Source organism: Myotis brandtii, unplaced genomic scaffold (genome assembly GCF_000412655.1).
Source record: "Myotis brandtii unplaced genomic scaffold, ASM41265v1 scaffold43, whole genome shotgun sequence".
Lineage (NCBI taxonomy): Eukaryota > Metazoa > Chordata > Mammalia > Chiroptera > Vespertilionidae > Myotis > Myotis brandtii.
Window position 1 is genome coordinate 1,301,954 of NW_005366455.1, and position 12,993 is coordinate 1,314,946.

A 12,993-nucleotide genomic window follows, 5' to 3' on the forward strand; every position below is an offset into this window, starting at 1 on the left:
TAAAAATAAGAGGCAACATATTAAGTACTGGTCACTACAGGTGGAAAAATTAAAATTTTCAACTCATTTCTTTATTTGCAGTAACCATTTTCTAAGGATAATAAATATTAGTAACACCGATACTTTCATTTGCACAGATTATTATTCCACAATTTTTATGGGTTTGTCGGGGTGAGGGGGCAGTCAAGCACTCTTATTGACAGAAACAGAAAAAGAACAATGGTCAGAGAGCTATGTATCAAAATGTGAGAAATTCTAATAAAACCTTTGAAAAATATATTTCCAAGGCAGTCATAACATCTTAAGCAACAAGATTAAGTTAGGGCTGAATTCTTTTTTTATTTTTATTTTTTATATATATATTTTATTGATTTTTTTTTACAGAGAGGAAGGAAGAGGGATAGAGAGTTAGAAACATCGATGAGAGAGAAACATTGATCAGCTGCCTCCTGCACACTCCCTACTGGGGATGTGCCCGCAACCAAGGTACATGCCCTTGACCAGAATCGAACCTAGGACCCTTGAGTCCGCAGGCCGAAGCTCTATCCACTGAGCCAAACCGGTTAGGGCAGGGCTGAATTCTTATAGCATTACAATTAAAACTAACTCAAAAAACATTATGAGCTATGAGAATTCAAAGTTAAAGTTAACATCATTGTATCATTTGTGTTCTTACATTTTAACACAACAAAATATGAGTTTGTTTTTAACATTTTTTCAGAAAGTAGGTAGTATAGGATGGCCAAAAATATTACTAAAATTTGCTCTATACTTTTATTCTTAGTTTTGAGCTTAATACATATGATCTATGAGCTTAGTATATATGATTTTAATCTTGGACATTTACAATCTACAAGATCCTTATCAAATGTTAATCATAAAGTGCTTACTTTAGGATGTTAGAAATCAGAATGGCCTCCTTTATATCTAATCCTACCTTGTTCCTCGCTAACTGAACTTCAATTCAAGGAGGGGAGTTGGGCAGCCATGTGAACAGCCCCAGGAAATGAATGATTTGTATAAGCCGACTAGGATAATGCGCATCACTTTCTCAGTCTCCTTTGCAGGGAGGGGTGGCCATGTGAAGCAGTTCTAGTTAATGAACCTGAAGAGGAGGTCTCTGCTTTCCTAGTAAAAGGGAACGGGTGCAGCTTATACCTCCCTTCTTTCTGCCTCAAATAAAGACGTTAAGAGGAACATTTCCAACCATGAGTAAAACTTAAGAGAATCGTACAAAAACTAACTACCCCTATGCTGTCATGACAATGCTGACTTGCTAAACCACTGCCAGCAACTACCTACCTGCAGACGTTATTTTAGAAAAATAAACTGTCATTTGTTTAAACCCCAATAGCCATGAGTTTTCTGTTACTTGTAGTGGATACATTCCTAACTGACAAAGACCCAAGTTCAAATTCCAATTCTCCACTAGCTATATAGTAATCTTGAACAAATTGCTTAACTTAATTTAAACTTCCTTTTGGGAAAATGGGGATATGGTAAATAACTCTTATTTGGTTATTGCGTGGATTAAAGGAGATAATACATAAGAAGTTCTTTGCACAATGCCAACAACACTATCAAACAACAAAGATGTTGCTGTTATATTTCTTAGGTTGTACACTTTAAACTGAAAGCCTAGGTGGGAAGGCAGGTCCTGCTTGCTTTTGCAGAGACCTAAGAGTTTCTAGGAGTTCCAAAGTCAATAAACAAGAATCAAAGAATAGCAAACTATGTATAAAGAAGGATATACAAGAAATTTTCAGCCCATATTGTATATCAAAGACCAGAATAAATTCTTGCCCACAATTACAAACAAAACTAATAATAACTCCTTCTCCATTTGCAATCTTACTTGGCTGTGGTTCTGCTTCTGCCATGCGGTTTGTCTGTCCTCCACTGCTCTCGGGTAATCTAATGGGGCTGCTGCTCTTTGGTCTGCTGTCTAAAGTACTAAAAATGAAAAAACAGAAGAAAAGTTGGTTTTACACTATTCAGACAGAAAATAGCAAGTACTCTGATTCCTGCATTAATCTACTCCCCACCTACCTCACTCACAATAGCATAAATCTGATTCATGACTTATATACACACAGGGTAGAACATGGAAAAAGAAGTCTTGAAATGTCTATTGGACTTCAGAAAAAGAAAGTAAAATATTATAACTATAAATATGTGTGGAAAAATATGAGAGCATAAGTTTTAATAATATTTTGCCCAAGTCCATTAGTGTTATATTAGCATCTATAAGTCAAACAATTACAGAAAATACCAATTTCCCATTTCTCATGCTAGTCATCATAATATATAATTCAAGTAAAATTCTGTCACATTAGTAAAGTTGGAAAACCAATTCCAATAAGAATAAAAATAATGAACCTATGACAATTTCGGTCCAAATGTCAGAATCGGTTTGGGGGATATTGTTTTGTTTTAACTATTAGGATCTTTAATTATTATGGGAAGTTCACAAATATTTTTAAGTTATAAAGACAAACAGTTGGTTACTAATTTCATGTTAATATTTTTTAAATGAAAACAAAGAGAATTAAAACTGTTAAAAGTTTAAAACTGCAGTATACATTGAACTTCTATGGCAATCATCTGAACCAGCAGTTCTCAACCTGTGGGTCGCGACCCCTTTGGCAGTCGAACAACCCTTTCACAGGGGTCGCCTAAGACCATCCTGCATATCAGATATTTACATTACGATTCATAACAGTAGCAACATTACAGTTAGGAAGTAGCAACAAAAATAATTTTATGGTTGGGTCACAACATGAGGAACTGTATTTAAAGGGCCAGAAGGTTGAGAACCACTGAACAGTATCCAAAGAAACAGTTTAAGATCTTTTGCTACATTTGAATTTTGTCCTAGCAATTATTAGCTAAAATATAAGTGTGTATCCTAGAAACGTTCATATTGATAAAAGTGAATTATTTATCATTTATTGAGAATTTAGAAAATGATGGCACAGCACATTAGAACAGACTCCACTCAATCGCAGGTCACCTGGTGGTGGGAGGCCCTTCTTCGGCACTGTTCCGCGGGCTCACTTTGGACAACTCCTCTAAGGCGTTCCGGTATTCTTTACAACTTAGGGTAGAAACAGGTTGAGAAATGTTAAACATTAAGCCCTCCTTTTAAAATAAATCATATACTTTCACATAAGCTTTGCATTATGAAAACATAATCATTGGAAGTATCTCTAATGAAACAAACACATTTAACTAACCAAAGTTATCAAGTAGAAACTTCATGAAGGTCAATGTCTTCAGAGAGAATACAAAATACAACCCAACACACCAACCAGTATCAATATCCTAAAAAAGACTGTGAAAGCCTGCATACTAACACTTATCAAACACTTGTAGGGGCTCAAAGCTGACTTAAAAGTATGCAGCTTCAGGGTTTAGATAATAGAGAGGGAAGGAACTTGAGAGCACTTTTCTAGTTAAAGGTACTGAACTTTACCCAGAAAAATTTTTATGTTGCATTGGCCGAAAAAAAATCCAACTCTTGGACTAGAAGTCTGGGGCCCCTGATTGAGATTAAAGCAAATGTCAGGGAACAAGAGCTTCTTTAAGACCCTGATAACTGTGGGCACATAAATCGGTTAAGGCATAGGAACAGTATTACTTTAAGAAACATCACCTGCTAAGTGTGGGAAGCAGGAAGGAAACAAATGAAGAGTATAAAAAAAGATACTCAGATGAAAAATGGCAGATACGTTCTAAGTATTATGTCAATAAGTATATTGAAGGAAGGGATACAACAGTTACATACTATAAGACAGAAAGTGGTGAGAGGATAGAAGGATTAGGAAGTAACTTGCCTAGTATCCTGTAATACCCTGGCTGGGTAGTTCAGTTGGTTAGAACATTGTCCGATAAGCCAAGGTTGCAGGTTAGATCCCCAGTCAGGGCACATACAAGATTAGACCAATGAGTGCATAAATAAGTGGGACAAATCAATGTTTCTCTTTCTCCCTCTCTCCCTCCTTCCCCCCCCCCACTTTTCTCTCCCTCTCCCGCCTTTCCTCTAAAATCAACAAAAATTTTTTTAAAAAGAATCATCCTGTAATTAGTTGGGTAAAGAGTACATCTTCAGATACAATGAAAATAAGCTACCTCACCCAAAGAGTATACGCTTTTACTTATATTTCATCTTTTGCTCTAGTCTATGTGACAGATATCAACAGTAAGGCAATTAATAAATATACATAAAATATAAAAATATAATCATAGGTGAAAAAGCCCTATGAATAATACCTGAGAGCAAAAGCAATGATGGAGCTGGGCTCCTTCTCACAGACCGCAATGGGCACCCGTTCGTGTTCATACATTAAGTAGTGTTTATCTGGATCGCTGTTCAAGTTTTCAAATACATAAATAAGTAAAAACAAAATTAGCAAAAAATCAAATATACAATTAACACATTGCAAGTAAATCTCAGGACAATCTTAACTACACACTGCATGATTATAAGAATATAATTAAGTAAAGCCAAAATGTATACAAAACTTGTATCAAAGAGCCAAAGGGGGGAAAAACGAAAAAAAAAAAAAAAAAAAAAAAAAAAGAGCCAAAGAAAATATATCAACAGAAAAGTTTTAAAGGCAATTAAAAATTATCAGAATTAGTTTTCAAATCAGAGGGCTCAGAACAGTCACTCCAAAATAAGCTTTTCCATACTGGCAAGACTTTAGACCATATTTCTCTCAAATAGGGTTTACAATGAACAGCAGAAGTGTAAAAGATTTTGTTCTACTATAAGCTTGAAAGAAAAGTCTGCTAGGAATTATGGAAACATAATACTAGTCCAACAAGAAATAAATAACAACTTTGCTCTCCTATCAGCATGTGGAAACTCAATGGTGTTTTAACCCAAATCTTGCTCCCCCAACTTCCACCCGAAACCCCCTACAGAAACATTCATTCATTTGTCTGAGAACTAATGGGCTAGATACACAATATTAAGAAAAACTATTACTAAGCATCTAACTTGTGCAAGATGTTAACAGTACAACTGTGAAAAAAATAGGGATGGTAGAGTTTATAGTACAGCAAGGTAAAGAAACAAGTAATCCTATAAAAAATATAATTACCGTCTGTGATAAGTGCCATGAGGGAATCATAAGTGTATACAACAAAGAGACCTACGCTGGTTGGAGCAGGGAGCTGGGGGGAGGGTCTACTAAGGTTTTCAGAGAAACAATGTAGAGGAGTTAATGACTAAGAAGAAAGTGAGGGCATGTGCATCAGCCATAAAACAAGAGGGACCATAACCCCGTGAAGAAACTAAGACATCTGAGTCTAAAGCAGAGAAAACAGCACTTTTACACACGACTATTATGCAGGGTGGGGCAAAGTGGGTTTAGAGTTGTACGTGAAACGCAGTTTATTCTTATATTATTTATTGTATTATTCTCCACATGAATAACTGTAAACCTACTTTTGCCCATCCCTGTAGAAAGATTACTGTATCGTGAGTCTCGGCTTGTCTCTCCCCCAAGACTGTGAGAACTCCTGAGAGAAGTTTAATAAATACATAACTCAATTAAGAAAAAGTCCTTATTAAGCAGCATCTGACAACCAAACAGGTCAATGAGCAGAAGAAAAACAAACTCTCACAGCCAGTCTATATATTTTCCCACTGTGAGGAAGCCCAGTACAAAAAAGGTCACATGAACACTTCATGGGCCATTGTAATTCATCACCCCTGTTAGAAAAGAACCGTGTCCCAGTAACTTATTGGATCAATAATATCATCCTTGTATATAATCAGCAATATGTTTTTAGGATTATGAGATGTAGCAATATATCTTAAAATATATAAACAATTATTTTCAGAACCAGTATCTTAAGCATTAAGCAACATTAGTTAGTCCTTTTTCATCTATTCATCTATTATATAACAATGGTGTTGTACAAATTACATTATACCAAAAGACATCTCTTTTACTATGATGAAATGTATTTTAGGGTTGAGAAATACAGATATACAGTTAAGTAAGCACATTTAAATACAGAGAGAGTAAATCTAGGTAGATTTTTTTAATGAAGTAAAAACAAAACCACTCAACAGCCACTGGCCTTTATAATACTCACAAAGGAAACGGAATGGGGTTATAGCTGTTTCCTGGAAGCAAATTTGCAAAGATGGCCTTCATGGTTGATTTTTCCTTCACCTGGCTGTCTGTGGATCCCAGCAAATGTCCATCAAACACGTCTAGGATGAAAAATATTCTACTTATATGTTAATATTCAAGAGAGTTTTTAAAAAGTATAAAGCATCAATTTCATTTCCTTTTTGGAACTCAGACGTAGGCACAGGATAAGTACCAATGATGGTGTAAATTTCCGATCTGGAATAACATTTATTATAGAATGAATCAGAAAGCAACAATGAAACATACACAGCACTGACTCCAAGGGGTTCACTCTTTTACACTTTAACATTTCTGACACAGATCCACCTACAAGCGATGGCAGAGGCCAGGCAGCAGTCACGATGGAATTACTGCCTGAGCATGAACTCAGCTCTTCATGTTGCCACTTCAACTCAATTCTGTGCACTGTGGCTATTACACATGAGTTTAATTGCACCTAAAAAATTATTTTTAAGGTATGCACTACAAGGAAGTAGTTGCTGCTTAAATAGAAAGCAAGGAAGGAGAGAAGCAATGCATAAATTTGCTATTAGTGCAATAACTATTTGTTGTTGGAGAAATGGCTGCAATTTTTCTTATTTTCTTACAAGGCAACAATCATGTGCTTTATGGGACTTAAGAAAGTAATACCCCCAGAAGGTAGATAAAGCTGAATAATGTTTTGTTATTGAGATATTTACATGTCACATAGAGAACTGAAGAGGTGACAAGGTAAAAAGCTATAGCTAAAAGAGCATATTCAATAGCATAAAATGTGTAAATTCTAAGGCAGCGGTTCTCAACCTGTGAGTCGCGACCCCTTTGGCAGTCGAACGACCCTTTCACAGGGGTCGCCTAAGACCATCTTGCATATCAGATATTTACATTACGATTCATAACAGCAGCAAAATTACAGTTATGAAGTAGCAACGAAAATAATTTTATGGTTGGGTCACAACATGAGGAACTGTATTTAAAGGGCCAGAAGGTTGAGAACCACTGTTAAGGGATAAGAGAGCATTGTGTCAAAGCATTCAGAGTGCTTTTCTCTTTGGGATGAAGTGCAGGGAAAGTGACCGGAGCTGTACCTTCGGAAACGCTGGCTGAGTCCAGTTCCGGCAGCCCTCCCGCCACCGGCTCAGGCATCGCTTCGGGGGGAGTAGGCAGCTGCAGGTGGACAGAGCTGGTGGAGCTCTGACTGGACAGGTTGCTTAGGAAGCGGTCCTCTGCAGAAAAGCACAGCTTAGATGAGTCATGTGGAAATATGAAGTCCATTTCTACCTGATCGCAATGCTTTTAAAAAGCCAACTCACAGTTTTATTTCAGAAACCAAAGTATTTCAGCTTCCTAAAAACTAGTTAGGCCATTTTAGTGCATATTTTAGATATGGGTACAAAAATTCAGACAGGCTATATGACTTGACTATGATCAGATCTTAACCAAGTCAGACTCCTACCAATATTCTTTGCAATAGACCATAATGCAAAGTTATGTTTATTAGTTCAATTTAATAGGGAATGAAATTATTACCCTCTTGGAAAAGATTATATGCCACATTCTCAGGGGGGGAAATTCACTTAATCATAATAGAAAAATGCGAAGAACTATATGAACTGAGCTCTTGTTCTACAAAGATGGTCTAAGTAAGAACCTACACAATTTGCTAGGATGCCACCAAGTTATTCAATGAAATATTGTGAAAGACAGCTAAAATCTAGAAAAAATTTTAGTGACATAAAAACCTAATTAAACTTTGTAAGACTTTTGCACTGAAACCTGGGGGCTGACTTTGGAACTAGCAAAGCAGACATTCAGTCTCCTTTTTCCTTCTTGTTCTTCCCCTAACAGCTGCCTTCTCTATTTATTGTTTATTTTGAGCTCCTAATTTCTCTCCTTGAAATATACTTTATAATAATCTTAAACTGATAAAGCTACAATCAAAGTAATTGTCAAAATTAGCAGTAAAAAACAACCACTAGACCAGTGATGGCGAACCTTTTGAGCTCAGCGTGTCAGCATTTTGAAAAACCCTAACTTAACTCTGGTGCCGTGTCACATATAGAAATTTTTTGATATTTGCAACCATAGTAAAACAAAGACTTATATTTTTGATATTTATTTTATATATTTAAATGCCATTTAACAAAGAAAAAGCAACCAAAAAAATGAGTTCGCGTGTCACCTCTGACATGCGTGTCATAGGTTCACCATCACTGCACTAGACTAATAATAATAATGTCTTTAAATCTAATGGCAGGTGATCACTAGGCTCAACGACCAACCTTTTTCTCCATTCGGAAGCCCTGGAGAAACATTCCGTGGAGGTGCATCCACCGTACTTATCTGTAGAGAAGAAAACACTTTGTTCTTAAGGGAACACTAAAACTTTTAACCAAGTGAATCTTTTTTTTTTTTTGCTTTATTGTTCTCTTTTATTTTATTTTTTTTTTTTTATTCTTTTTAAAAAAATATTATAATAAGTATTACAAAGGGTATTACAAATGTGTCCTCTCCCCCCCCCGCCCCAACCAAGTGAATCTTAAGCTTTCTGGTCTCATGACCCCTTCAACTCTTAAGAATTATTAAGACACTCAGCTTTTATGTAAGTTATATCTTCTAATTTTACCTTATTAGAAATTAAAACTGAAAGTTTCAGGATATGCATTTATTAATTCATTTAAAAATAACAAACCCATTATATATTAACATAAATAACATACTTTAATTAAAAATAGCTCTTTTCAAAAAAATTGGTAATAGAGGCATTGTTTTTCATTTTCACAAATACTTGAATGTCTAGCTTAATAGCTTAACAGGTTAAATGAAGAAGCCAGAGATGAATCTCACCCCTCCCCAGCCAGACAGCTCTGCTCTGTCTTTTGAGACATCTTCAGTGGAAAGGGAAAGTGCTCCAAAACATTCCTTACCTTGCTTTCTTCCCCCTGTCTCAGTCTTCCAGGACTTGGAGGAACTGAAGGCCGCTTTCTACCCTTTTCCTGCTGGAAAAGGTCTTGCAACCTACAGTTAAAGGAAAAGAAAACAAAGAAAATGGTTTTGTTTCTGTATCCTCAATAATGTTGACAAATTTTCTCCTTACAGCTTTGAAAACACAGTAATTAGATTTTCCTGTTTCGACTGCAAGAGTTTTAAGATTGTAGATAACTAAGACGAAGTTTTTGTTTTATTTCTAGTCAACTAATCAAGAGCTGTTACTGATTTGACTATAGATATAAAGGAACAGCAAGTTATTATAAGAGATGGCATAACATAGTACAGTGGGGCCTTGACTTACGAGTTTAATTCGTTCCGTGATGGAGCTCATAACTCAAATTACTCGTATGTCAAATCAACAGTGAACGAGTGAGACACGTGATGCTGGGCTGATGTTGTGGCGTTCACTGTGACGTTCGCTGCACCAACTAGCAGTGGGGTATCTGAAGCTGGCTCGTAACCCGAATTTTAGCTCGCAGCTCAAAGCAAAAAATCGGCCGAGAGACGGCTCATATCTCAAAAAACTCGTTAGTCGGGACACTCGTAAGTCAAAGCCCCACTGTATTAAAAACAGGGGCTTTAGAGACCAATACATTTGGGCTCAAAGCCCAGCTCTGACAATTAGCACCTATACAACCTGAGCACACCCTTTAGTCTCTGAGAGCCATAGTTTGTTTCTCTGTAAAATGGAAATGGTATATACATTGTAGGACTCACAAGACCAAATAAGAGTGAATGTCCATCTAGTGTTTATTTAGTGCCTAGCATAACCCAAGTGCTCAATAAATGAATGCTATACTCATCTAACTGGACATTTAAATAAATACTAAAGGGAAATACTTCCCAAAATAAATATTTCAATACAGGAATATGATATACAATGATTCAGATGAGATTCAATAAGCCCACACACTATAAGATTTGAAACAACATTAAAGGCTGTTCTCATTTTTGTTTTCTCTTTTAATTTTCACAAACTACCTAAAAATTAGCATATATATTTTTTAAAATATGAAAAAATGTGAGGATAATAGTGGTGACAGAAAACAAAAGCTTCAACAAACTGAGAGTAAACTAAAGCATCCATAATTAACAAGGACACTTAAACTGAAGACATCATGGCAGAGCCCGTTTCGAAGTAACAGTGAAGATGCACTGGACGCCCAGTCCCACCTGCTATTCCAGGCCTGGAGCACCTCACAGAGGCTCTGCTTCTTGGCAATGAGGGACTCGAAGACCGACTGCAGCTGCTGAGGGGCATCCACAGAGGAAGACATGAGCCTCGCCTGCACCTTCTCGATCCAGTTCTTGAACTCGCCTTCTTCCATCTATGAGAAACAGGAACAATCCAGCCCCGCCATCTGAAACACGCCCCAAACGCATCTTCCAGTGAGTTAATAGTTAGCTTTTGGGTTTCTGTCCAAGAAATGAATTACCTCCTTCTGTGCAAAGATATCTTCCATTTTTTCCTCTCTTGTTTTGCTAAATGTGTCAGTTTTCAAAGATGCAAGTCTTTCATCGATGGCAAGATATACCTGTGAAACTCTAACAATAGAAAGAATAGTAAACACTTTATAAAAGTGGAATCAAATTTTCTAATCTCACATAAATAGAAAAAAGATGTCACACACAAAACTTTTAATGTTGTATCTAAGTAAGAATCCTATATCATTTTGAAGAACAAAAAAGACCCGAAAAGATGTACATCAAAATTTTAACAGTTGTTATGTCTAAAAGGACTCGTCTTCTTTTTAAATACTTTTATATATTGTCTACATTTTAATTTTTTATACCAAGCATATTTAACATACAATTAGAAAAATGCCATTATTTGCTTTCAAAGAAAGATAAATGAATAAACTTGATCTTTAAAGTATCTGTAGATTATAGGTAGTTCTGAACAAAAAAGAAGATCAAAGAAACTAAAACTTACTTTTGAAAAAAGTCCTTTAAATCCTGAAGAAGGGACACTTTTAATGGGGCCTGGCGTTTAATGAATACTTTGGGGAGTGGAACGCATACTTCAAGAAGCCTAATGGGAGAATAACTGAGAGAAGAAAACACAAGTAATAGTAGAAAAGTGAAAAATATGTTAATATTTTGAGTAAAGGCATATCATAATGGTCAAATCCTCTGAGGCATAAGAGATAAAGTTTCAATAAAATGGTCTTTTAAAACAATCATAAAAATATTGAAGACCACTTTCAGCCATTATAAATATTCTCCCCAATTTTGGAAGCATTTGGTTTTGTTTTTTCACTGCACCATGATGCCATCTTTTATTCCCCCGGCGGCCACGCTCCTGTGCTTTACAAACAAAATGACTGGGAGGAGACATCCTTCCTATAGGTGGCTCAGACACAGGTATTCACCACCTTCCTGGCTCCCGAGGATTCTTCAGGAGTCTTTCCACCTAGTAAACGCTCTAGCCCACCTAGGCCCTAGGTTCACGACCAGAAGGACTTGCTTAAAAAAGGAAATAAGGTCCAATTACAGCAGGTCCTTGGGTTACGTCGGAGATCCGTTCCTGCGGCGAGACATGATTTTCGCCGTAAGTTGGAACCCACCTACATAAGCACCTACGTCACTCACAGGGAGCACATACACAGCAGTAATGAAGTGTAACAGTAAAAAAAAATTTAGAAGATAACAATTCCTGACCTTTACTTGTGGTAAATAAATAATAAAAAACATAAAGCACATATGTACATACGTCGAAATGACCAAACTTTTTTTTTTAATAAATAAATGGGAGATGGCAGCGTAACCACGAAACAATGTACGTTGAGTCCAACATAATCCGAGGGCTGTCTGTACAGATATTTCCTACTATGTGTCAAATGTTGTTTTAGGTGCTGAGAATAAAGAACTACACAAGGGCCAAAATTCCAGCCCTCGAGATTTAGATTTAAGTAACAAATGCGACAAATAAATATTTGAAATATGTACATCAGATGGTAAGTGCTATGGAAAAAAATAAAGCAGGAAATGCCAAGGGTGAGAGGGGGTCAGGGCAGGTGAAATCTGAACTAAAACATGCAGGAGAAAGGAAAAGCAGGAAGACAGCTAGGGAGCGGAAGGTACAAAGAGAGAAGAGCAAGTGCAAGGCTCCAGGCAGGTGAGGCTACAGCAAGGTGAGCAAGGGGAGAGCAGAAGGAGGTAAGAACAGGAAGGTACTGGGCAGCCAGCACATGTAGGAGCTTACAGGTCCATAATGGATGCTGGTTTTCACTCAGGGTGAAATAGACACCCATTAGAGGGTGTGGCCTGAGCTGATTTTCATTTAATAGGATCATTCTGACTAGTTCATGTCATGACTCCACCGTGTGCTAGCTTTACAAGTGAGCTAATACAAGTGAGGATAATAATACCAATCTCTTAGGTTAAGGAGTAAACAGAATAATAGCACTGGAAGCTTAGCACAAGAGTATGGCCCTCTGCATTTGCAAAGGTGGAGGAACACATGCCACCAATTAATTCAATCCAGTACTAGTGGAAATGCTACAAAGCCTTCCAGGGAGTACGTGAGTGCGTAGAAGGCCACTCTGACTTCTTACCTGAAAGATGCCACCATCTGGTTATAGGAGAAATACTGGTGATAATCATGGTGGATGGAGTGACCGCATGGCTCAGCATTGGCTCTACGAGTGTACTGGTGCCCATAAAACCTAAGCTCAAGGTATTTTGCAAATGACATGGACCAGGACTCATTGGAAAGAGCAACAACTGGTGTTACCTGAAATTCAGCATAAATCATTTGTTATCTAATCACATATTAAGAATCTCTCTTTTTAAAAAATATGTATTTTCTTTTTTAAATATAAATCTAGCATATTCTGACTACAAAAAC

The 12,993-nt window shown here is 36.8% G+C and overlaps 1 protein-coding gene across 9 annotated transcripts in view; it reads right to left on the reverse strand.

Annotated features, from left to right (window-relative positions):
* Window positions 1-12,993, reverse strand: part of PIKFYVE (phosphoinositide kinase, FYVE finger containing) — a 69,773-nt gene that overhangs the window by 8,460 nt on the left and 48,320 nt on the right. For all 9 annotated transcript variants that reach the window (XR_001363659.1, XR_001363660.1, XM_005874203.2 and 6 more), the window contains 11 exons: window positions 12,701-12,879; window positions 11,077-11,190; window positions 10,580-10,688; window positions 10,317-10,471; window positions 9,080-9,170; window positions 8,435-8,495; window positions 7,241-7,378; window positions 6,112-6,232; window positions 4,273-4,368; window positions 3,014-3,097; window positions 1,856-1,953 (listed from right to left, as the gene is read on the reverse strand). Coding sequence is in view for 7 of the 9 variants with exons in the window: in XM_005874203.2 (XP_005874265.1) it covers window positions 1,856-1,953; window positions 3,014-3,097; window positions 4,273-4,368; window positions 6,112-6,232; window positions 7,241-7,378; window positions 8,435-8,495; window positions 9,080-9,170; window positions 10,317-10,471; window positions 10,580-10,688; window positions 11,077-11,190; window positions 12,701-12,879 (1,246 nt within the window). In the remaining 2 variants the exon portion in view is untranslated. The remainder of the gene's footprint in view (window positions 1-1,855; window positions 1,954-3,013; window positions 3,098-4,272; window positions 4,369-6,111; window positions 6,233-7,240; window positions 7,379-8,434; window positions 8,496-9,079; window positions 9,171-10,316; window positions 10,472-10,579; window positions 10,689-11,076; window positions 11,191-12,700; window positions 12,880-12,993) is intronic.